Raw genomic sequence first — 17,323 nt, 5'->3', positions numbered from 1 at the left:
AGTTTTAATTATCAATATGAGAATTTTTAACCCTTAGAAACCTTGTTTTTAAACTTGTTTCTAGTGAAAACTGGGAAGTAAGCAATTATGAACTATCTTTCACATCAGCATTCCATGGATTGGCAGATTCATAAATATTTTTAAAATTTCTAGAAATGTGTTTTCTTATAGTTTCTCAGTGTGGCAAAAACAAGCTTATTAAGAGAACAAAATACCTTTAATTTCTCTATAAAAGAAAACAAAAATTAAATAAACTTGTGTTCAGTAATTAATATTTCAGTGCTCTACCTTGTTTGGAAATGATCTGGATATTTAATGACTATCATTTAACTTAATGGAATTTCAGGTTACCATAAAGATTTGGAGACACTATTAGACATCTATTTCATTTACTTGTTTTTAACAATTATGCTTAGACTGCCCACAAAAGCTTCATGAGACATTAGACAATGTCAGTGTTCATTCTAAGCCATTTTTCTTGCTGAAAAAATTTGTAATAGATAACATGAACTTATTTGATCTTTAGTGAGCCTGGGTTGAATGAAAGGTGTATACTTTCATTATTTTTAATATCAGTAACTTTAAAGACATGTCTGTCTGTTTTAATTAAATCAACAAACTTAAAATAAGCTTAGTTACTCAATGTTATCTCAGATCATGTGAACCTCAAAAGGACTGGGGTTAATTTTTCTTGTTTTTTAAAGAATTTTATGAATACATGAAGTGTTTAATTTTTTGTAAGCCGATTAAATAGAGCTCTTCTATAAATTCATTTTGGCTGTACAATCCAGAGGTAGAAAATATATCTGTAACACAGGTATAGGCACATGTGAATGTATAGACAGGTGCGAACAGGGACCGCATAGCTTCTCTACATGTAAGATTTCTCACTAACTCAAGTTCCAAATGACCTACCCCCAGCTCCCCTCTCCTGTGTTGTTTTTTTTTTTAACTGATAAGAATTATCTCTCTGAAGTTTGTACGTTAATATTTACATCCCAAAGACATAAGAAAAAAATGCAAGTTATAAGAATTTTAAGTAAATAAGGGAGGTTATGGGACTAGGAAAAGGAATAGGTGAATTTTGGACTGCCTTGAGCTGCATTTCTAGTCTTGCAAAGATTTGTAGGATAAGGACAGTTGCTCTCAACTACTCAAGGAATTGGGTGGTTACTTAAATGACATCATAAGTTGATCCACCCATAAGTCCTTTCAAGGGCTATAGAAAGTTTTTCTTTGCTGCTGGGTACATTATTTTAGTTTAGGGGAGAAGGCCTTAAAAAGTTCTTACCAGGCTCTGTATATCAGCTTCCAATTTGGCCAACTTTTGACCACAGATCTGTTTAAAATTTTAAAAATAAAATCTTATCAGTTTTTAGCTTTAATAAACAGTAAATATTTCTGACAGTATTGAACAGCCCTTTGGACTTAAGAGGCATCCTGTAATGGGATGAAAAACATATTTTTCTCTTTATTGGGTACTACAGACAGAGATCCAGAAGAATTATAATAATTCTTCCCCTTAGCTAACTTTTGCCAGTTTATTTCCAAGATCCTGTCTGCAGGTTCTAAGTGGGGTTTAAGTGGAAAGAATGTGTCTCTGATGTTTACCAGAATTTGTCAAGGGTTTAAAATTAATTTTTGATTTTAGCTTCCCCTTGGTTGTTTAAGGGAATGGTGTAGCAGTTTACCAGAAAATCCTCAGTCTCATCATCTCTGAGAGGGGTCTTTACAGAGTCCTTCTTTCAGAGCTACATGGCTGGGGGGGGGGGGGTACCTTTAAGGCCATTAACCTCATAGACTTTTGTTTATGGCCCTGTAGGTCTCTTCAGAGTAGAAAGACAGTTCAAACAGAGGACTACTCGAGTGAGTACTAGATAATGGTAGATAGGGGGCAGTAGGAGCTGTGTCTGTCTTATAATCCTTTGTTTTAGATACCTCTTGTGTCTTTAATTTTTTATTAGTTTTTTGTAATGAAACTTTAAAGTTCTTTTTGGCATTTTGAAGCCTGTAGAAGCTTCTGCATACCAATTAAAATATGTACCCCCTTCTGTTTGTAATTTAATTGGGGCACTCGGAAGTGTGCGTCTCAAGTGAACGATCTTGTCCGATCGCAAAGTTCCGCATAATGGCCATCATAATTCTAGGTTGTTTTCAGTACGATTTTTGCCGCTTTTGCAGATTTCCAGGATTATAGTTGTTAGACGTGAAATCAGCAGGTATGTCAGAAGGGTTTGCTTAACTCTGGATTTTAAAGATTCCATTATTATTTTTATTATTTTAGCTAAGCCTTTGGATCTCTTGGAATCAAACTGATACCTAAGAGGGGTGTGTCATAGCATTGGGGATTATGTAGTGTTTTACAGTCTACCTCTGTGTGGAAATTTTCTTGAGGTTAGCAGGTGACTGAGTGTCAATATCCCATTCTGTGACCAGCTTATCCTAATTTGGGAGTCTTTTGAGTTAGGTGGTAGTTGCTCTAACAGATCTTAAATCCTTAATCCTTAACCATAAATATTGAGGCTGTTTTGAATTCTGGGATATTATTAGCATTTAGCCTTTATCTACATAAAATAAGACCCCCCCCCCCAAAAAAAAAAATGTACCTTAAGGTAACTGAGTTCCAGCCAAGAAGAGGCCCTGTGTGTACCACACCAATGCCCCAGTGTGGGACCTTGGACTGGGGAAAGGATTAAACCAGCAGATCTCAATAAATGAGGGCGGTGGACTGGGGGCCCCACATACATAAGGAACCGCACATTACCACGAACAGTTCCTAAGTGCATCTTGAGACAGAGTTAAGGGTTGAGGGTACTGCTCAAAAGCCTGGGAATTACAGTCCATAATAAAGTGAGGGATTTGAGTTCCAGGCAGAAGTGTCCATCAGCTCAAGGTGTCTTGCTCTGTAAAGGAAAGCCAATCAGATGTGGAGCTTGATGCAGAGAGAAAGGAGCTCGGTATTTACAGAAACTTACCCCTGGTCCTTGAAAATAGCAAGAAAGACAGCAACTGCAAAAAGGGCTCCACAGGTTCCAAACCTGTCTGTCTTGTCCTGGAATGCCATCAGAAGTTTGTTCACTTTGGATCCTGACACTGACACCCTATCTATTAAAAGAATCCAGCCTAGTAAGTTTGAAGATCTAGTTGGCTTTATTAGTTGATTCATGAACCAGGCAGCCTCCCATCCAGCAAGTAGAAAGGAGCTCCAGGGAACTACAGAAAGGGAAAGGTTGTTAAAGCCAGAGAGGGGATGGGACAAGGAAGTGGTAAACAGAAAAGAACTATTTGAGCAAGGCACCTTCCTTTGGGAGACAAAAATATTTATTGGCCTTCCTGGTGCTGACCAGGAAATTCCAGACTGACTGGTTAAGATTCCAGTCCTGGGGAAGTTTGAAGCCACAGTTAGTTTAGGTCTTAAGTCTTGGTTTGGTGACATGGGCTTAGCTCAGGTGGCTCCATTTTGGGCTGCTTGTTTCATTTTTTTAAGGACAGAAAAACTGTGAAACACATTGAAAGCAATTGTAATCGAGGCAATGCCTGGGGGTGAATGTTATTGTGACTTTTGCTTTTACTGTTCTTTGGTGACTCTTTGAACTTCTAGGGTTCACCTAACACTGAGCTTAGAAAAAACATCAGTAGAAGGTTGGCTAAATGCAAATGGGAAGCAGATTCCCTTTCTTGACCAGGTTTGTGTTATTCATGGAAAGGCTGATGGCTCCATGTTTGTGGATCTTGTGTAGAACCATACATTACAGTTCTTCTCAAGGTTTCCTTTTGTTGTCAGAACACTTAGCGTAAGTCAGAAATGGTAGGCTTTCCCTGAAAAGAACAAAAAAACCCATTAAATATAATAAACCAGCACTTAAAAAAAAAAAAACAACTCTCACCACCAAGGCCATCTCAAATAGGCATATTCTTTTATGTGACTGAAGTTGTTTAAAAAAAGAATCACTAACAAACAAAAATTATTGCAGCAAACCCAGGTTGATTTGGATGTTCTTTCTAATGTGATAAATTTGAATGAGAACCAGGCACCCTTGACCAAGGGTAATGTGGCATAGAGCCTGGTGGACAGTGTGGGGTAGAGGAGTAGAGATCAGAATGTAAGATGTGATTAAGGACAGTCTTATATGGGAATTAAATTCTGTGCATGTGGAGACGATCAAGTATGATCAAAATGCCCTTGAAAATCCCCTAAAATTTCCCATGAAGTACAAATGTAGACACACTGGCTTTCAAGAAGTCTAACGTGGGGCTTCCCCGGGTGGCTCAGGGGTGGGGAGCCCGCCTGCCAACGCAGGAGACACAGGTTTGACCCCACATGCTGCGGAGCTGCCCAGCCTGTCCCCACATCTCCTGAGCCCGTGTGCCAGAGCCTGTGCTCCTCAACGGGAGGAACCTCCCCAAAGAGAAGCCCATGCAGTGCGCCTGGAGGGCGGCTCCTGCTCCCTGCAATCAGAGCAGAGCCGGTGTGGCAGCCAGGACCCAGCACAGCCGAAAATGAATGCATAAGGCTGCTGAAAAAAGCTCAGCATGGTCAGTTCTTCCTTTAGCATTGCTTTTCTTCTGTTGACTCAGTGATGAGGCATTAGCTATATTCTTTTTTTAGTGTCCAGGCGTAGAACTGGAAGAATTAACTTTTCTAGTTCTTGAAACGGATTTTCATTATTTCTGTGAATAAAAATGCCCTTTTAAAAAAACGGATAAATGAGTGGCCTTTGTTTTCCAAAGAAGTGCTTGGGTAAGAAGAATGTTTGAGAGCCTGGTTTTTCTCCTAGAGGCCCATTCTCTTTTACATAGTGTGAAATGTGTGTACCTCTTCATAGCTGTGATTTCACCGTGTGCTGTCTGATTTCATCAGTCTCTTCGCTCCTCTCTGACTCAGACTCAACTCCTTACATTTATTTTCTCCTCATCTTTGTTCCCATACTCACTTGTATTGTACTTGCTCTGTGCTCTGTATTTTTCTTGTTCTACTCAATAATCTAATTCAGATTCAATTATGTGAAGTGTGGTAGCATAAGACCTGGTTTAGGTTTAGGTTCTTAAATTAACTTTGTGACGGAGAAAGGCATTTCACATCTCCAAGCCTCCATTTCCTTTGTGATAAAAAGAAGGTAATACAGTAAATGAATTTACTGTTGTGATCAGGGAGTGGCCAGATGGTGATGGTCTCTTGGGTAAATAAGAATTTCACAATTCTGTTATCTGTAGATGATGCCTTCTATAAAAACTTCTCTGAGGAAGCTGAGTGAGAGTTGGTGCTCTGAGAAATGCAGGATAGGCAGGCCAATGATTCTAAAATTGTCAGTGACAAATTAAAAAAAAATACTTATTTGGCTGAACAGGGTCTTGGTTGCAGCCCACAGGTGCTTTGATCTGAATTCCCTGTGGCATGTGGGATCTTTTTCATTGCAGCATGCAAATTCTTTATTGTGGCATTTGGGATCTAGTTCCCTGACCAGGGATAGAACCTGGGCCCCCTGTAATGGGAGCTTGGAGTCTTATCTACTGAGCCACCAGGGAAGTCCCTCAATAACAACTTCAAAAATTCTCCTCATTTTTATTCAGCTACAGTTTCTTTTTTTCACGTGTTCTGTAATCAGCCTGATTCTATTCTCTCTCTTGATTTGAGGTAAAGAAATATGGGTTGACTCAATATATACAAAACGTCTTTTATTGGACACCAGAACTTTTTGACCTGATGGTTGTTAAAGAAATAACGGAAGCAGCTTTTCTGTCTTGACTGCCAAAGCACAGTGCAAATTCTTGTTCTGAATGATCAACAGAAATGTAGAGAACTTATTGAAGGTATTGGTTTAGCATGTTAAATATGGATCCAGTTTTAAAAGCATTATAGATAGATTACTGAAGAAATAATAGTCACATGACCTAGTGTGGGGTTAGCTGTTAAATTCCAGGTAGCCTGGTCTCCCCCCAAAATAATCATAAGCTTTGTGTATGTCTTGAAGATTAAGAAATTAAGAAGGTTAAAGTCAAAAGTTTTGATCAAGTAAAATCTGTTTAAAGTCACATTTATAAATAATGTGATTAGTTGGACTTATTCTGGAAATCGATAGATTGATCTTTTCTTTCTGGGACTCACAGACCTCAGCAAGGATCCTGCAGCAGCAGTCTGTAAGAGGTGGTTTTCATCCTGGGCTGCTGCTGTTGATCAGCAGTGCTTGTGACCTACTTTTAAGGGGCTGATAAGGAAGGAGTCCTAGTATGTATATTTAAGGTTACATTTAAAAAGGCTTCTAGTATTTCCATCACTTCATTGTTGTTTCCATGGAAGCGGAACCACTATCATCAGCAGGAGTCCATTTCGACTGCTAGTTTCCGGTTCTTTTTTCTCTGTTACTATGGTGACTGCCTAGAAAGCGACAGAAATACCAAAAGTTTAAAGAGCAGCAATTTGATTACAAAATAGGGTTTTACCTCTAGCTTTAAATAGGTGTTCTATAGTCTTGACATTTTTGAATTTCAGATTACTTTGTGAGACAAGTTAATTTTTTTTTCTTTTGAAAAAAGAATATTTTGAAGTTTTATTAGAGGTTACACTGAAGGTTTCCGAGGTGGCACAGTGCTAAAGAATCTGCCAGTGAATGCAGGAGACACAAGAGGTTCAATCCCCGGGTTGGGAAGATTCCCCTGGAGGAGGAAATAGCACCCCACTCCAGTGTTCTTGCCTGGGAAATCCCATGGACAGAGGAGCCTGGTGGGCCACAGTCCATGGGGTCACAGAGAGTTGGACGTGATTGAGAGGCTGAACAACAGCAACCATAAAGGAGAGAAGAGATGGAACTGTAAGGTAAAAGCTGTGAAAGGAAAGATGCATAAGCAAAATTGCAATCCCAGCTTTCCTGCAGTTTTTCTTTGAGGTCTCTATTCATTTAGGGTTCTTTGGTTTACATGTGATACAGTCCACTTCCTTAGGATTGTAGGTCCAGCTAAAATCATGGGCCCCAGGCACATTAGAGTTTCTTTTTTTGTCTCTCATATTTGCGTCTGTCAAGTTCCTTCTTGGTCTTTTTTTCCTTTGACAGAAACGATGGCTATTGGCAGTCCCACTCATTTTACTTCCAGCATCAATTACACAGAAGATTGGCCCAGTTTGTGTTGGGTCAACTTCTCCCTTCTCCAACTGTGACCAGGAGGGTGGGATTCTGATTGGCTCTGCTGTAACAGGGAGGCTCACCCTTGGCTAACAAGTAGTGATTGGAGGGTCTGAGATCTGAAATAAGGTAGAAGCTTTCATTCAAACCATATTAAGGGTTGAATGAACACAAGATGGAATCAAGATTGCCAGGAGAAATATCAATAATCTCAGATATGCAGATGATACCACCTTTATGGCAGAAAGCAAACAAGAACTAAAGAGCTTCTTGATGAAAGGGAAAGAGGAGAGTGAAGAAGTTAGCTTAAAGCTCAACATTCAGAAAACTAACATCATGGCATCTGGTCCCATCACTTCATGGCACACAGATGGGGAAACAGTGGAAATAGTGACAGACTTTATTTCAGGGGACTCCAAAATCACTGCAGATGGTGACTGCAGCCATGAAATTAAAAGACGCTTGCTCCTTGGAAGGAAAGTTATGAATAACCTAGACAGCATATTAAAAAGCAGAGACAATACTTTGCCAACAAAGGTCCCTCTAGTCAAGGTTATGGTTTTCCCAGTAGTCGTGTATGGATGTGAGATTTGGACTATAAAGAAAGCTGAGCGCCAAAGAAATGATGCTTTTGAACTGTGGTGTTGGAGAAGACTCTTGAGAGTCCTTTGGACTGCAAGGAGATCCAACCAGTCCATCCTAAAGGAGATCAGTCCTGAATATTCATTGGAAGGACTGATGCTGAAGCAGAAACTCCAATACTTTGGCCAACTGATGTGAAGAACTGACTCATTTGAAAAGACCCTGATAACTTGGAAAGATTGAAGGCAGAAAGAGAGAGGGACGACAAAGGATGAGATGGTTGGATGGCATCACCGACTCGATGGACGTGAGTTTGAGTGAACTCTGGGAGTTGGTGATGGACAGGGAGGCCTGGTGTGCTGTGGTCCATGGCGTCGGGAAGAGTTGGACATGACTGAGCGACTGAACTGAACTAAGAGTTGGTAGTGGTTCTCAGGAGATGGAGGGGTCTGAAGGGGAGGAGAAAAGGACATTTCCCAGAAGAAGTAGATGTTATTCCAGGCAGAAAAAAGAAGAGCTTTTTCTACCTGTAGTCTTTTGGGGGGAAATATCTGCTTTATTCTAATTCAGTAAACTAGGTGGCATTATTACATAGGATTTGGTTTTGAAAGGAAAACCAAGATCGAAAACTTTAATACTTCATTGCTTCCTTCACTACTAGATCTGTTGTAGCGCCTTTTATGTATTTGGTCTCCTGTAATCTCTGTAGTCATTTGAGGTATGCATTCCCATTTTAGAGAATGAGGAAGAGGTTCAGAGTTGAAATGACTTATCACTGGACACATGACTAATGAGATGCAGGGCCAGAATTCAGATAACAAGCGTTTCTGGGATGTAATCGCGGGTACTTTGCACTGTGTGATATGTATATTTTGGTTAACAGCTTCATTCAGAAGGTGCATAGGGTGAATTATGAAAACAGTACTGTGTATTATTAAGTGCTTTGATAAAAATGAGTCATGCACAGTATTGAATAGTATTTATGAACGGAACCTTAGACATCGTATAGTACAGTGGTGTCAAACTTTTTGACTTTCAGCCCTAGAATCCTTTCTTCAAATGGAATGTTATAGTCGAGTATATAAAATGGATAAAAGCATCAGATCATCCTTCTCTGGAGAGGAGAGATCCAGGAGTGGACCGCCTCCTCTTTGAGATCCTGAGTTCATTAAAGGCTGCTTTGAATACCCTTCCGTTATGGAAACTGAGAGCCAGACAGGGTAGTGACCTTATTTCAATTTCAGATAATTATATGTTAAAAGAATTGAAGTCACATTCTTGTGTTCAGTTGTGAGGTGGGTGACAATTTGTTGTTAACAACTAAACCATGACACTTGCAAATATTAGAGTTGCCCTGAATACTTTTATTCTCCGGTTTGGTGGTGCTTTATAGCCTCTCACATCCATGTCACAGCTCTTACTAAACATCTCTTCCATTTGGTGCTATTTGTTGAGTTGGACAACTGTATACTGTCTGGACTAGCCTAATCTTTTGTCCACAGAGCTTTTTATATCACATTCTTTATATATTGATTCCTCTTATACAATACATCAAGTTCTCTATACATATTTAAATATGGGAATTTCAGAATTTAGATAAATGCAATTTATCTGGGTAATGTTTAGACCTTGCTGATATTAGTGACTTTGATGTCTGTTCCAATTTTGGTCTCTCTCATCTTTTCAATTAGAAATGTGAACGGGCGGTAAATTGGGTAAAAGGAAGTTAATCTTCAGTTTGCATAAATGAAAGTTTACTTTTCACATGTCCTGACTTTTGTTTTTTCCTTTTAGGAGAGTCAAGCCCCACCCGGCGAGAAGCTGTGAAGAGAAGAACCGCAGAATATCTCATGCGAGCAGAGAGTCTCTCTAGCTTTTGTGCGAAACCTCAGCTTGATGATGTGTCTCAGGTATGTCTTATGTTTCACTGTGCATTTCCTTTTAGCCATTTTTGCTGTTTTTTTTTTTTTTTTTTTTCTCTTGATTTTATTTCTAACTGGGATGTTTGAGAATTTTGGTCCTTGGAATTTTATCAGTGATTTTCTTTCCTTCTTTCTTTCTTTTTTTTTAGCAGAAATTTTATTGGAAGAATTTTGATTCAATCATTTATTATTTTTAAAAAATACATTTGAGGTTAAAATATATATGTGAATGTCTTCGGTTAGAAAAAAGCAAAATATGAGCTTGTTGTGTTGTTCTTAGGGAAATCATAATTGCTCACTCTAGTATATTCAAACCAAATTAAAACATAGTCTTTGACATTTCAACCTAGCCATGTATTCAGACATTTATTTAGAATTGTTTTGACAACGTCCTCTTCACCAAAGAAATCAAACCCAGATCAAACTTGGCCATGTGTTTAGAAACAATTAAAGACAGATAGGTAAAATGTTGTAGGGGTGTTTAAAATATACAAGAAAGATTTGGCAATTTTTCATTCACAGTATTTCTGACACAGAAGACCCATTCTGTTTATTGATCAGACTCACAAACGTTCGGGCAAAATATTGCTTGGGCAGATATATCACTGATTTGCTGCTCTTAGAGGAAGCAATGAGACTACTTGGCAGGCTCTTGACAGGATACCTCTAGTTCAAAATGGCAACTTTATTGAGCCTAATTGATGTATGATACATGATACTTAAAATTCAAAATAAAACTTTTTTTTTCCACCAGCAAAAGAGAAGTTTTACATTGGCAGCAACAATGAAAGAGATGGAAAATAAGTAAAACCCAAAGAAATAAAGAGAAGCTCTATGAAAATTTATTATTTAGAGGGGAAAAAGAGAAGATGAAAACTATTCTAGGAATATTAGATCACTTAATGAATACATGTAGTGCTGCTTTTATAGAAGCACCTTCAAGATATACCTTTGAAAGAGTTTTGAATCCCAGGTATATACCTGGGATAAATGAAATAGAATGTTATACACAGGCCCTTAAAGTACTAGATAATAGGAACATGGTAATTTCCTATATTAAAAATTTGGCTATACGAGATATAAAAATTTAAGTGACCCACATTCCACAGTCCCAATTCTACCAATTTCCTGTCCAACCCAGCATGCAAAATGGAAAACGTCTCTATATTCCCACTATTCCTATATTAAAATAAAGGAGCAGCTTACAAGGTTACTTGAGAAAGAAAAGGCCAAAGTGGTTATAAAGTCACTTATTTGTGCAAAAATGCCATAGAAAAGATGAGCTGTCTTCTGTAATAAACGGTAAATTACTGGTTTTACCTTACTTGTATATCCACCGCTGTCTACAGTATTTACTTACTAGTTAACTAGACATTTACTGAGCCTGGAAGTGTAAATCTTGTTGAGTTCAGTGACGGTAGGAGACACGAGACATTCTTTTTTCCACCATGATCAAAATTTCACATATCGAATTCGCAAAGCCTGGGGAAATTCAGAAGCGTTCAGGGTAAAATATTAAGTGTAAGCATCCTGCTGCTGCTGCTGCTGCTGCTGCTACTAAGTTGCTTCAGTCGTGTCCGACTCTGTGTGACCCCATAGACAGCAGCCCACCAGGCTCCCCTGTCCCTGGGACTCTGCAGGCAAGAACACTGGAGTGGGTTGCCATTTCCTTCTCCAATGCATAAAAGTGAAAAATGAAAGTGAAGTCGCTCAGTCGTGTCCGACTCTTAGCGACCCCATGGACTGCAGCCCACCAGGCTCCTCTGTCCATGGGATTTTCCAGGCAAGAGTACTGGAGTGGGGTGCCATTGCCTTCTCTGAAGTGTAAACATAAATAACACTAATTAGGAAATCTATTTCTTCCTTTTGAAGAGGTGTCTGTAAAATGTTCAGTTCAGTTCAGTCACTCAGTTGTGTCCAACTCTTTGCAACCCCATGGACTGCAGTACGACAGGCCTCCCTATCCATCACCAACTCCTGGAGTTCACCCAAACTCATGTCCATTGAGTCAGTGATGCTGTCCAACCATCTCATCCTCTGTCGTCCCCTTCTCCTCCTGCCTTCAATCTTTCCCAGCATCAGGGTCTTTTCAAATTAGTCAGCTCTTCACATCAGGTGGCCAAAGTATTGGAGTTTCAGCTTCAATATCAGTCCTTCCAGTGAACACTCAGGATTGATCTCCTTCAGAATGGACTGGTTGGATCTCCTTGCAGTCCAAGGGACCCTCAGGAGTCTTCTCCAACACCACAGTTCGAAAGCATAAATTCTTTGGGGCTCAGCTTTCTTTATAGTCCAAATCTCACATCCATACATGACTGGAAGAACCATAGCCTTGACTAGAGGGACCTTTGTTGGCAAAGTATTGTCTCTGCTTTTTAATATGCTGTCTAGGTTAGTCATAACTTTCCTTCCAAGGAGCAAGCGTCTTTTAATTTCATGGCTACAGTCACCATCTGCAGTGATTTTGGAGCCCCCAAAATAAAGTCTGTCACTGTTTCCACTGTTTCCCCATCTATTTGCCATGAAGTTATAGGACCGGATGCCATGATGTTAGTTTTCTGAATGTTGAGCTTTAAGCTAACTTCTTCACTCTCCTCTTTCCTTTTCATCAAGAGGCTCTTTAGTTCTTCACTTTCTGCCATAAGGGTGGTATCATCTGCATATCTGAGGTTATTGATACTTCTCCCGGCAATATATAAAATGGAATGTAAATCACATCATATACGTCTCTCTCATGCAGTGCAAAATTATTTGTACTTCTTAGACGACAACTTCCTGCCTTCTAAGTTAACGTCTCTTTGCCAGGAGTTCAGTTTCTCTTCACTCACACTGGTACCGACAATATTGAATCAGTCCCTTTTAAGCAGCTTACTCTGTGAGTGTCAAGAAAACTTTTTTGTTAAACAAAAAGTTCTTAAAAGGGCTTAAAGGACCTCTGATTGCTCATTTTGGCCTGCACAGTGTTAGAAGGTAATTAGCATAGGCTTGGGATCCAAAGAAGGAAATGAGTCTAAACAAGTATATATAACAACTGTTCCTCTTTATCAGTTTTGTCATTTTAATTGTTCATGATTTTATTTTGCTGTTGTTGTTTACTCACTAAGTCATGTCTGAATCTTTTGTGACCCCATGGAGCCTGCTAGTCTCCTCTGTCCACAGGATATCCCAGATAAGAATACTGGAGTGGGTTACCATTACCTTTTCCATTAATGATTTTCTTAAAAGTTATTGATGGGTGAAAAGCATTAAAGCAAACCACCAAAGATGAAATAAAATGACACTCACCTTCTCCTTCTTTTTCTTAGCCCTTAGCTCTCTGTTCTGTGCTGTGCTTAGTTGCTCAGTCGTGTCTGACTCGCTGCGACCCCATGGGCTGTAGCCCGCTAGGCTCCTCTGTCTTTGGGGATTCTCCAGGCAGGAATTCCATCCCTAATATCCCTAATATCGCCATGTGTAGAATGACAGTAATTTTATACTTTATTTTATTTGAAATTTAAAATTATGATTCTTTTGGCATTCACATACGGTTTTATTGATTCATGCTAAAACTAATAATTTAAGCATAAGCCCTACAAGTGGCAGCTAGAGATCACCTGGAATTATAAAGGCATAATTCTAACAGGGATATTTAGTTTATCTGGGGCTACCCCTAGTCTTATTAAGAAAGCAGGTGAATACTTAAAATGTTAGAAACGTTGTGGTTTATCGTGATTGTTTTTATGTTACATCTATCTAGATGTGGCATATTTCTGGAAGAAATTGTCTTTTTTAATTAAACTAAGGTTTTATTTTTATGATGCAGTTTAAGAGTTACATCTTCTAGAGTGAAAATGTTTCTTAATTAATCTAAGGCAGACTTGTCTACGTCTCAGATCTGTCCCTTGAAGCTATGGAAGATTGGACAAGATACTTAACTCCACCTCTTCGCTTCAGTTTCTACATGTGAATAATGAGGATAATAGTAATTCCCTGTTGTTAGGATTAAATAGGTTAAAAAAAATTGCTCACGTATGTGGATGCATGCACACACTCCCATGTAAACAATCAAGCGCCTGCCTTGTAAAAAGACTGGCTGATAAGCGAAGCTTTTCAGTTCAGTTCAGTTCAGTCGCTCAGTCGTGTCCGACTCTTTGCGACCCCATGAACCCCAGCACGCCAGGCCTCCCTGTCCATCACCAACTTGCGGAGTTCACTCAGACTCACGTCCATCGAGTCCGTGATGCCATCCAGCTGTCTCATCCTCTGTCGTCCCCTTCTCCTCCTGCCCCCAATCCCTCCCAGCATCAAAGTCTTTTCCAGTGAGTCAACTCTTCACGTGAGGTGGCTTTTAAGACTAGCTTAATAAGCATTAACCTGTTTTCCATCTCCCCTCATATATTTACTTTATATACCTTTTTGCACATTTATAAATGCTTTTTATACTTTTTGAAAATTGTAAAAGGTTTCAGTTTCTAGTTTAGAAACAGACTGTAATCTTGGTTCATCAGACCGCTAGAAATTTTTCTGCTGCTTTTCTGAGTCCTTTTCATTTTCTCTGTGGCCTTTAAAACATACAGTTACCAGAACTATACTTCTAGTGTAAGAATTTCTGTTGTTAAGCAGTTGACCATTCTTTTTAGGACAAACTGTATACACTTTTGTTACTTCTAACATAATAAATGTGTTTAAGTAAGTTACCTGCTGAGTCATTTTCAGATTGTTAATGGTTATAACTCTGTTCTGTTTGCTAACCTTTTCCTGCTTTCTGTCATTGTTATTTCAATTATATTTTTTCTTTTACTATTATTATTTCTTTACTATTGAATTATTCTATCTAATTTTAAAACTAAAAATTATTTTTAATGAAGTATAAGTGACTTAATGATATTGTATTAGTTTTAGGTGTATAGCATACTGATTCAGTATATTTATATATTGCAAAACATGCATCATAGTAAGTCTAGTTATCATCTATTGCCATATAAGATTATTACAGTACTATTAACAGTGTTCCTTGTGCTGACTTATTTACTTTAAACTGAAAGTTCTTACCTCTTAATCTCCTTTACCTATTTCACTCAACTCACCGTCCACAGTGATTTTAGAGCCCAAGAAAATAAAATCTGTCACTGTGTTTCCATTTTATTCTCCAGCTATTTGCCATGAAGTAATGGGGCTAGATGCTGTGATCTTAGTTTTTTTAATGTTGAGTTTCAAGCCAGCTTTTTCACTCTCCTCTTTGACCTTCATCAAGAGGCTGATTAATTCCTCTTCATTTTCTGTCGTTAGAGTGGTATTATCTGCATATCTGAGGTTGTTGGTATTTCTCCCAGCAATCTTGATTCCAGCTTGTGAGTCATCCAGCCTGGCATTTCTACTCATCCTTACTCATTCAGGCTCCCTATTTTATACATTCTCTGTTACAGTTCCCCATAATCACTTTTATGAGGCAATAACTTGTTAAGCAAATAAATATATAAAGCCTGCCATGTAACTTTTGACTTTGAGAAAGGAACCATGATGTGTATCAGTCAGAATTTTCTTTCAGGCATAGCTTTAAATGAAAATAAAAGAGATTTAGTATAGGGAAGCTGATTGTATTGGATTGTATAAATTCACTAGCATCTAAGACTCAGTGTGTATACAGTATCAAACTAGGTGTGCATTGGAGTTATTTCAACACAATCTCTGCTCTTGCATACCCTAAAGCAGGGGTTCCCAACCTCTGGGATCTAATGCATGGTGATCTGAGATGGAGTTGATGTAATAATAAAAGAAATAAAGTGCACAATAAATGTAATGTGCTTGAATCGTCCCCAAACCATCCCCCTTCCAACCGGTCGATGGAAAAATTGTCTTCCATGAAGCCTGTCCCTGGAGCCAGAAAGGTTTGGGACCACTGCCCTAAAGCATAATTGGGGAGCCAGTATGTGTGCATAATAGAGGTGATGAACGTTAGAATTGTAAGAGCCGTGTAGAATAATAAAACCTGTATCAGCAGGGGTTAAAAAGGGGTACCTAGGGAGTTAGATTTGATATGTTAGGATTTTTTTCCCCAGTTCTTAGGCAGTTAAGAGCAAGGTGTTTTTCTTTTGGAGTAAGCATTTACTTTTCATTTTCACTTTGGTATTTTACTGTATTAGTGTGTGTATGTATGTGTGTGTGTGTGTGCCTCCGCACGCATACATGTGGCTCAATCTTTTCTGAAACTCTTTGTCACCTCATGGACCTCCAGGTTCCTCCATTCGCTGAATTTTCCAGGCAACAATACTGAAATGGGTTGCAAATTCCTCCCCCAGGGGAATCTTCCGAACCCACGGATTGAACCCACATCTCCTATGTCTCCTGTGTTGGCAGGCAGGTTCTATCACTGTGCCGCCTGGGAAGCCCTTACTCTATTAAACCTGGCCTTTATTTAGGTTAGAGTCATGCTTGATTATTTCTTGTCTGAACTTTAATGTAAATGTCTTTTGGAGGTTCTTGATTAGCTTGATGAATTTATTTCTCTTCTTTAACCATATTTGGACCATACTGTCAACCAATACAACAAGTGAATTGATTTAAATGATTTTTGGCAAGTCTTTAATTCTCTGCAGAGCAGATCTTTTTCTTGAATACACAAACAAACATTTGTTTCTAGCCTGGTTATTAAGAAAATAAAAGAATCTTCCTTTTCAGTTTTGAATTTTTTGTTGATCAGTGTTTTTCCTTTGGGGCAGTCTAGGTCATGAGTTACTTTACCCGAGTTTTCTGTGATGGTTCAAACTTTAGCTTTATTGAATTTATTTGAGACTCTCATGCAGTAAATAAAAAGTTCCAAATTTTTCCAGTTGTTGTTGATAATATCTTTTTCAAAAAAAGGATAGAAAGGAGCAAAAACGCTATCCTACTGTTTCTTTTCTTCATTACTAAAAAGCTCCAAGGAAATTTAAAGACCAAATCTCAAAAAAAAAAAAAATCATCTTTGTGTAAACTAAAGATATGGTGGCTCAGATGATAAAGAATTCACCTGCAGTGTAGGAGACCTGGGTTCGATCCCTGGGTCAGGAAGATCCCCTGGAGAAGGAAATGGCAAACCACTCTAGTATTCTTGTCCTGAGAATTCCATGGATAGAGGAACCTGGTGGGCTACAGTCCATGGAGTTGCAAAGAGTTGGACATGACTGAACGACTAAAACTTTCACTTAAAGTTGCAGTTTTAACTAAAGGAGATGGATTTCTTTTTCCTCTTTTTGAACTGTAGATGACTTTGAATGATTTAAGAGTTAGTAGTTTTAGAGGAGATTTCCCTGTTAAAGACATGGAATAGCTCATTTGCTATTTTTAGCTCTAGGAATTTAAAACTCAAGATCAATGAAATTTAGAAAAAGTAAATGGTCTAAATTTAGGACGTAAAAGACTGTGTAGTTTCTAAAGTATGAATGCAGTTTTTACTGGCAGTTATAAGGTATGAATGGAAACACAGTGGGCCTTCTGTACACATGGGCTCCACATTTGTAGATTAAACCAACTGCAAACTGAAAATAGCTGGGGAGACAAAATGCTGCTGCTGCTGCTGCTGCTGCCAAGTCGCTTCAGTCATGTCTGACTCTGCGAGCCCATGGACTGCAGCCCACTAGGCTCCTCCGTCCATGGGATTTTCCAGGCAAGAGTATTGGAGTGGGGTGCCATTGCCTTCTACGATAAGTAGTTAGAGATGATTTAAAATATATGGGTGGATTA

General features: G+C 38.8%; 1 protein-coding gene across 13 annotated transcripts in view; it reads left to right on the top strand.

The window, feature by feature from the left end:
• Positions 1-17,323, top strand: part of RPS6KC1 (ribosomal protein S6 kinase C1) — a 213,043-nt gene that overhangs the window by 107,217 nt on the left and 88,503 nt on the right. For all 13 annotated transcript variants that reach the window (XM_042229216.1, XM_027956290.2, XM_042229215.1 and 10 more), the window contains one exon: positions 9,495-9,610. In XM_042229216.1, the coding sequence (XP_042085150.1) occupies positions 9,495-9,610 (116 nt within the window). The remainder of the gene's footprint in view (positions 1-9,494; positions 9,611-17,323) is intronic.

This window comes from Ovis aries, chromosome 12, assembly GCF_016772045.2.
Source record: "Ovis aries strain OAR_USU_Benz2616 breed Rambouillet chromosome 12, ARS-UI_Ramb_v3.0, whole genome shotgun sequence".
In the NCBI taxonomy this organism is placed as follows: Eukaryota; Metazoa; Chordata; class Mammalia; order Artiodactyla; family Bovidae; genus Ovis; species Ovis aries.
The sequence above is the reverse complement of the archived record's forward strand: the minus strand, read 5'-3'. Positions and strand labels throughout refer to the sequence as shown.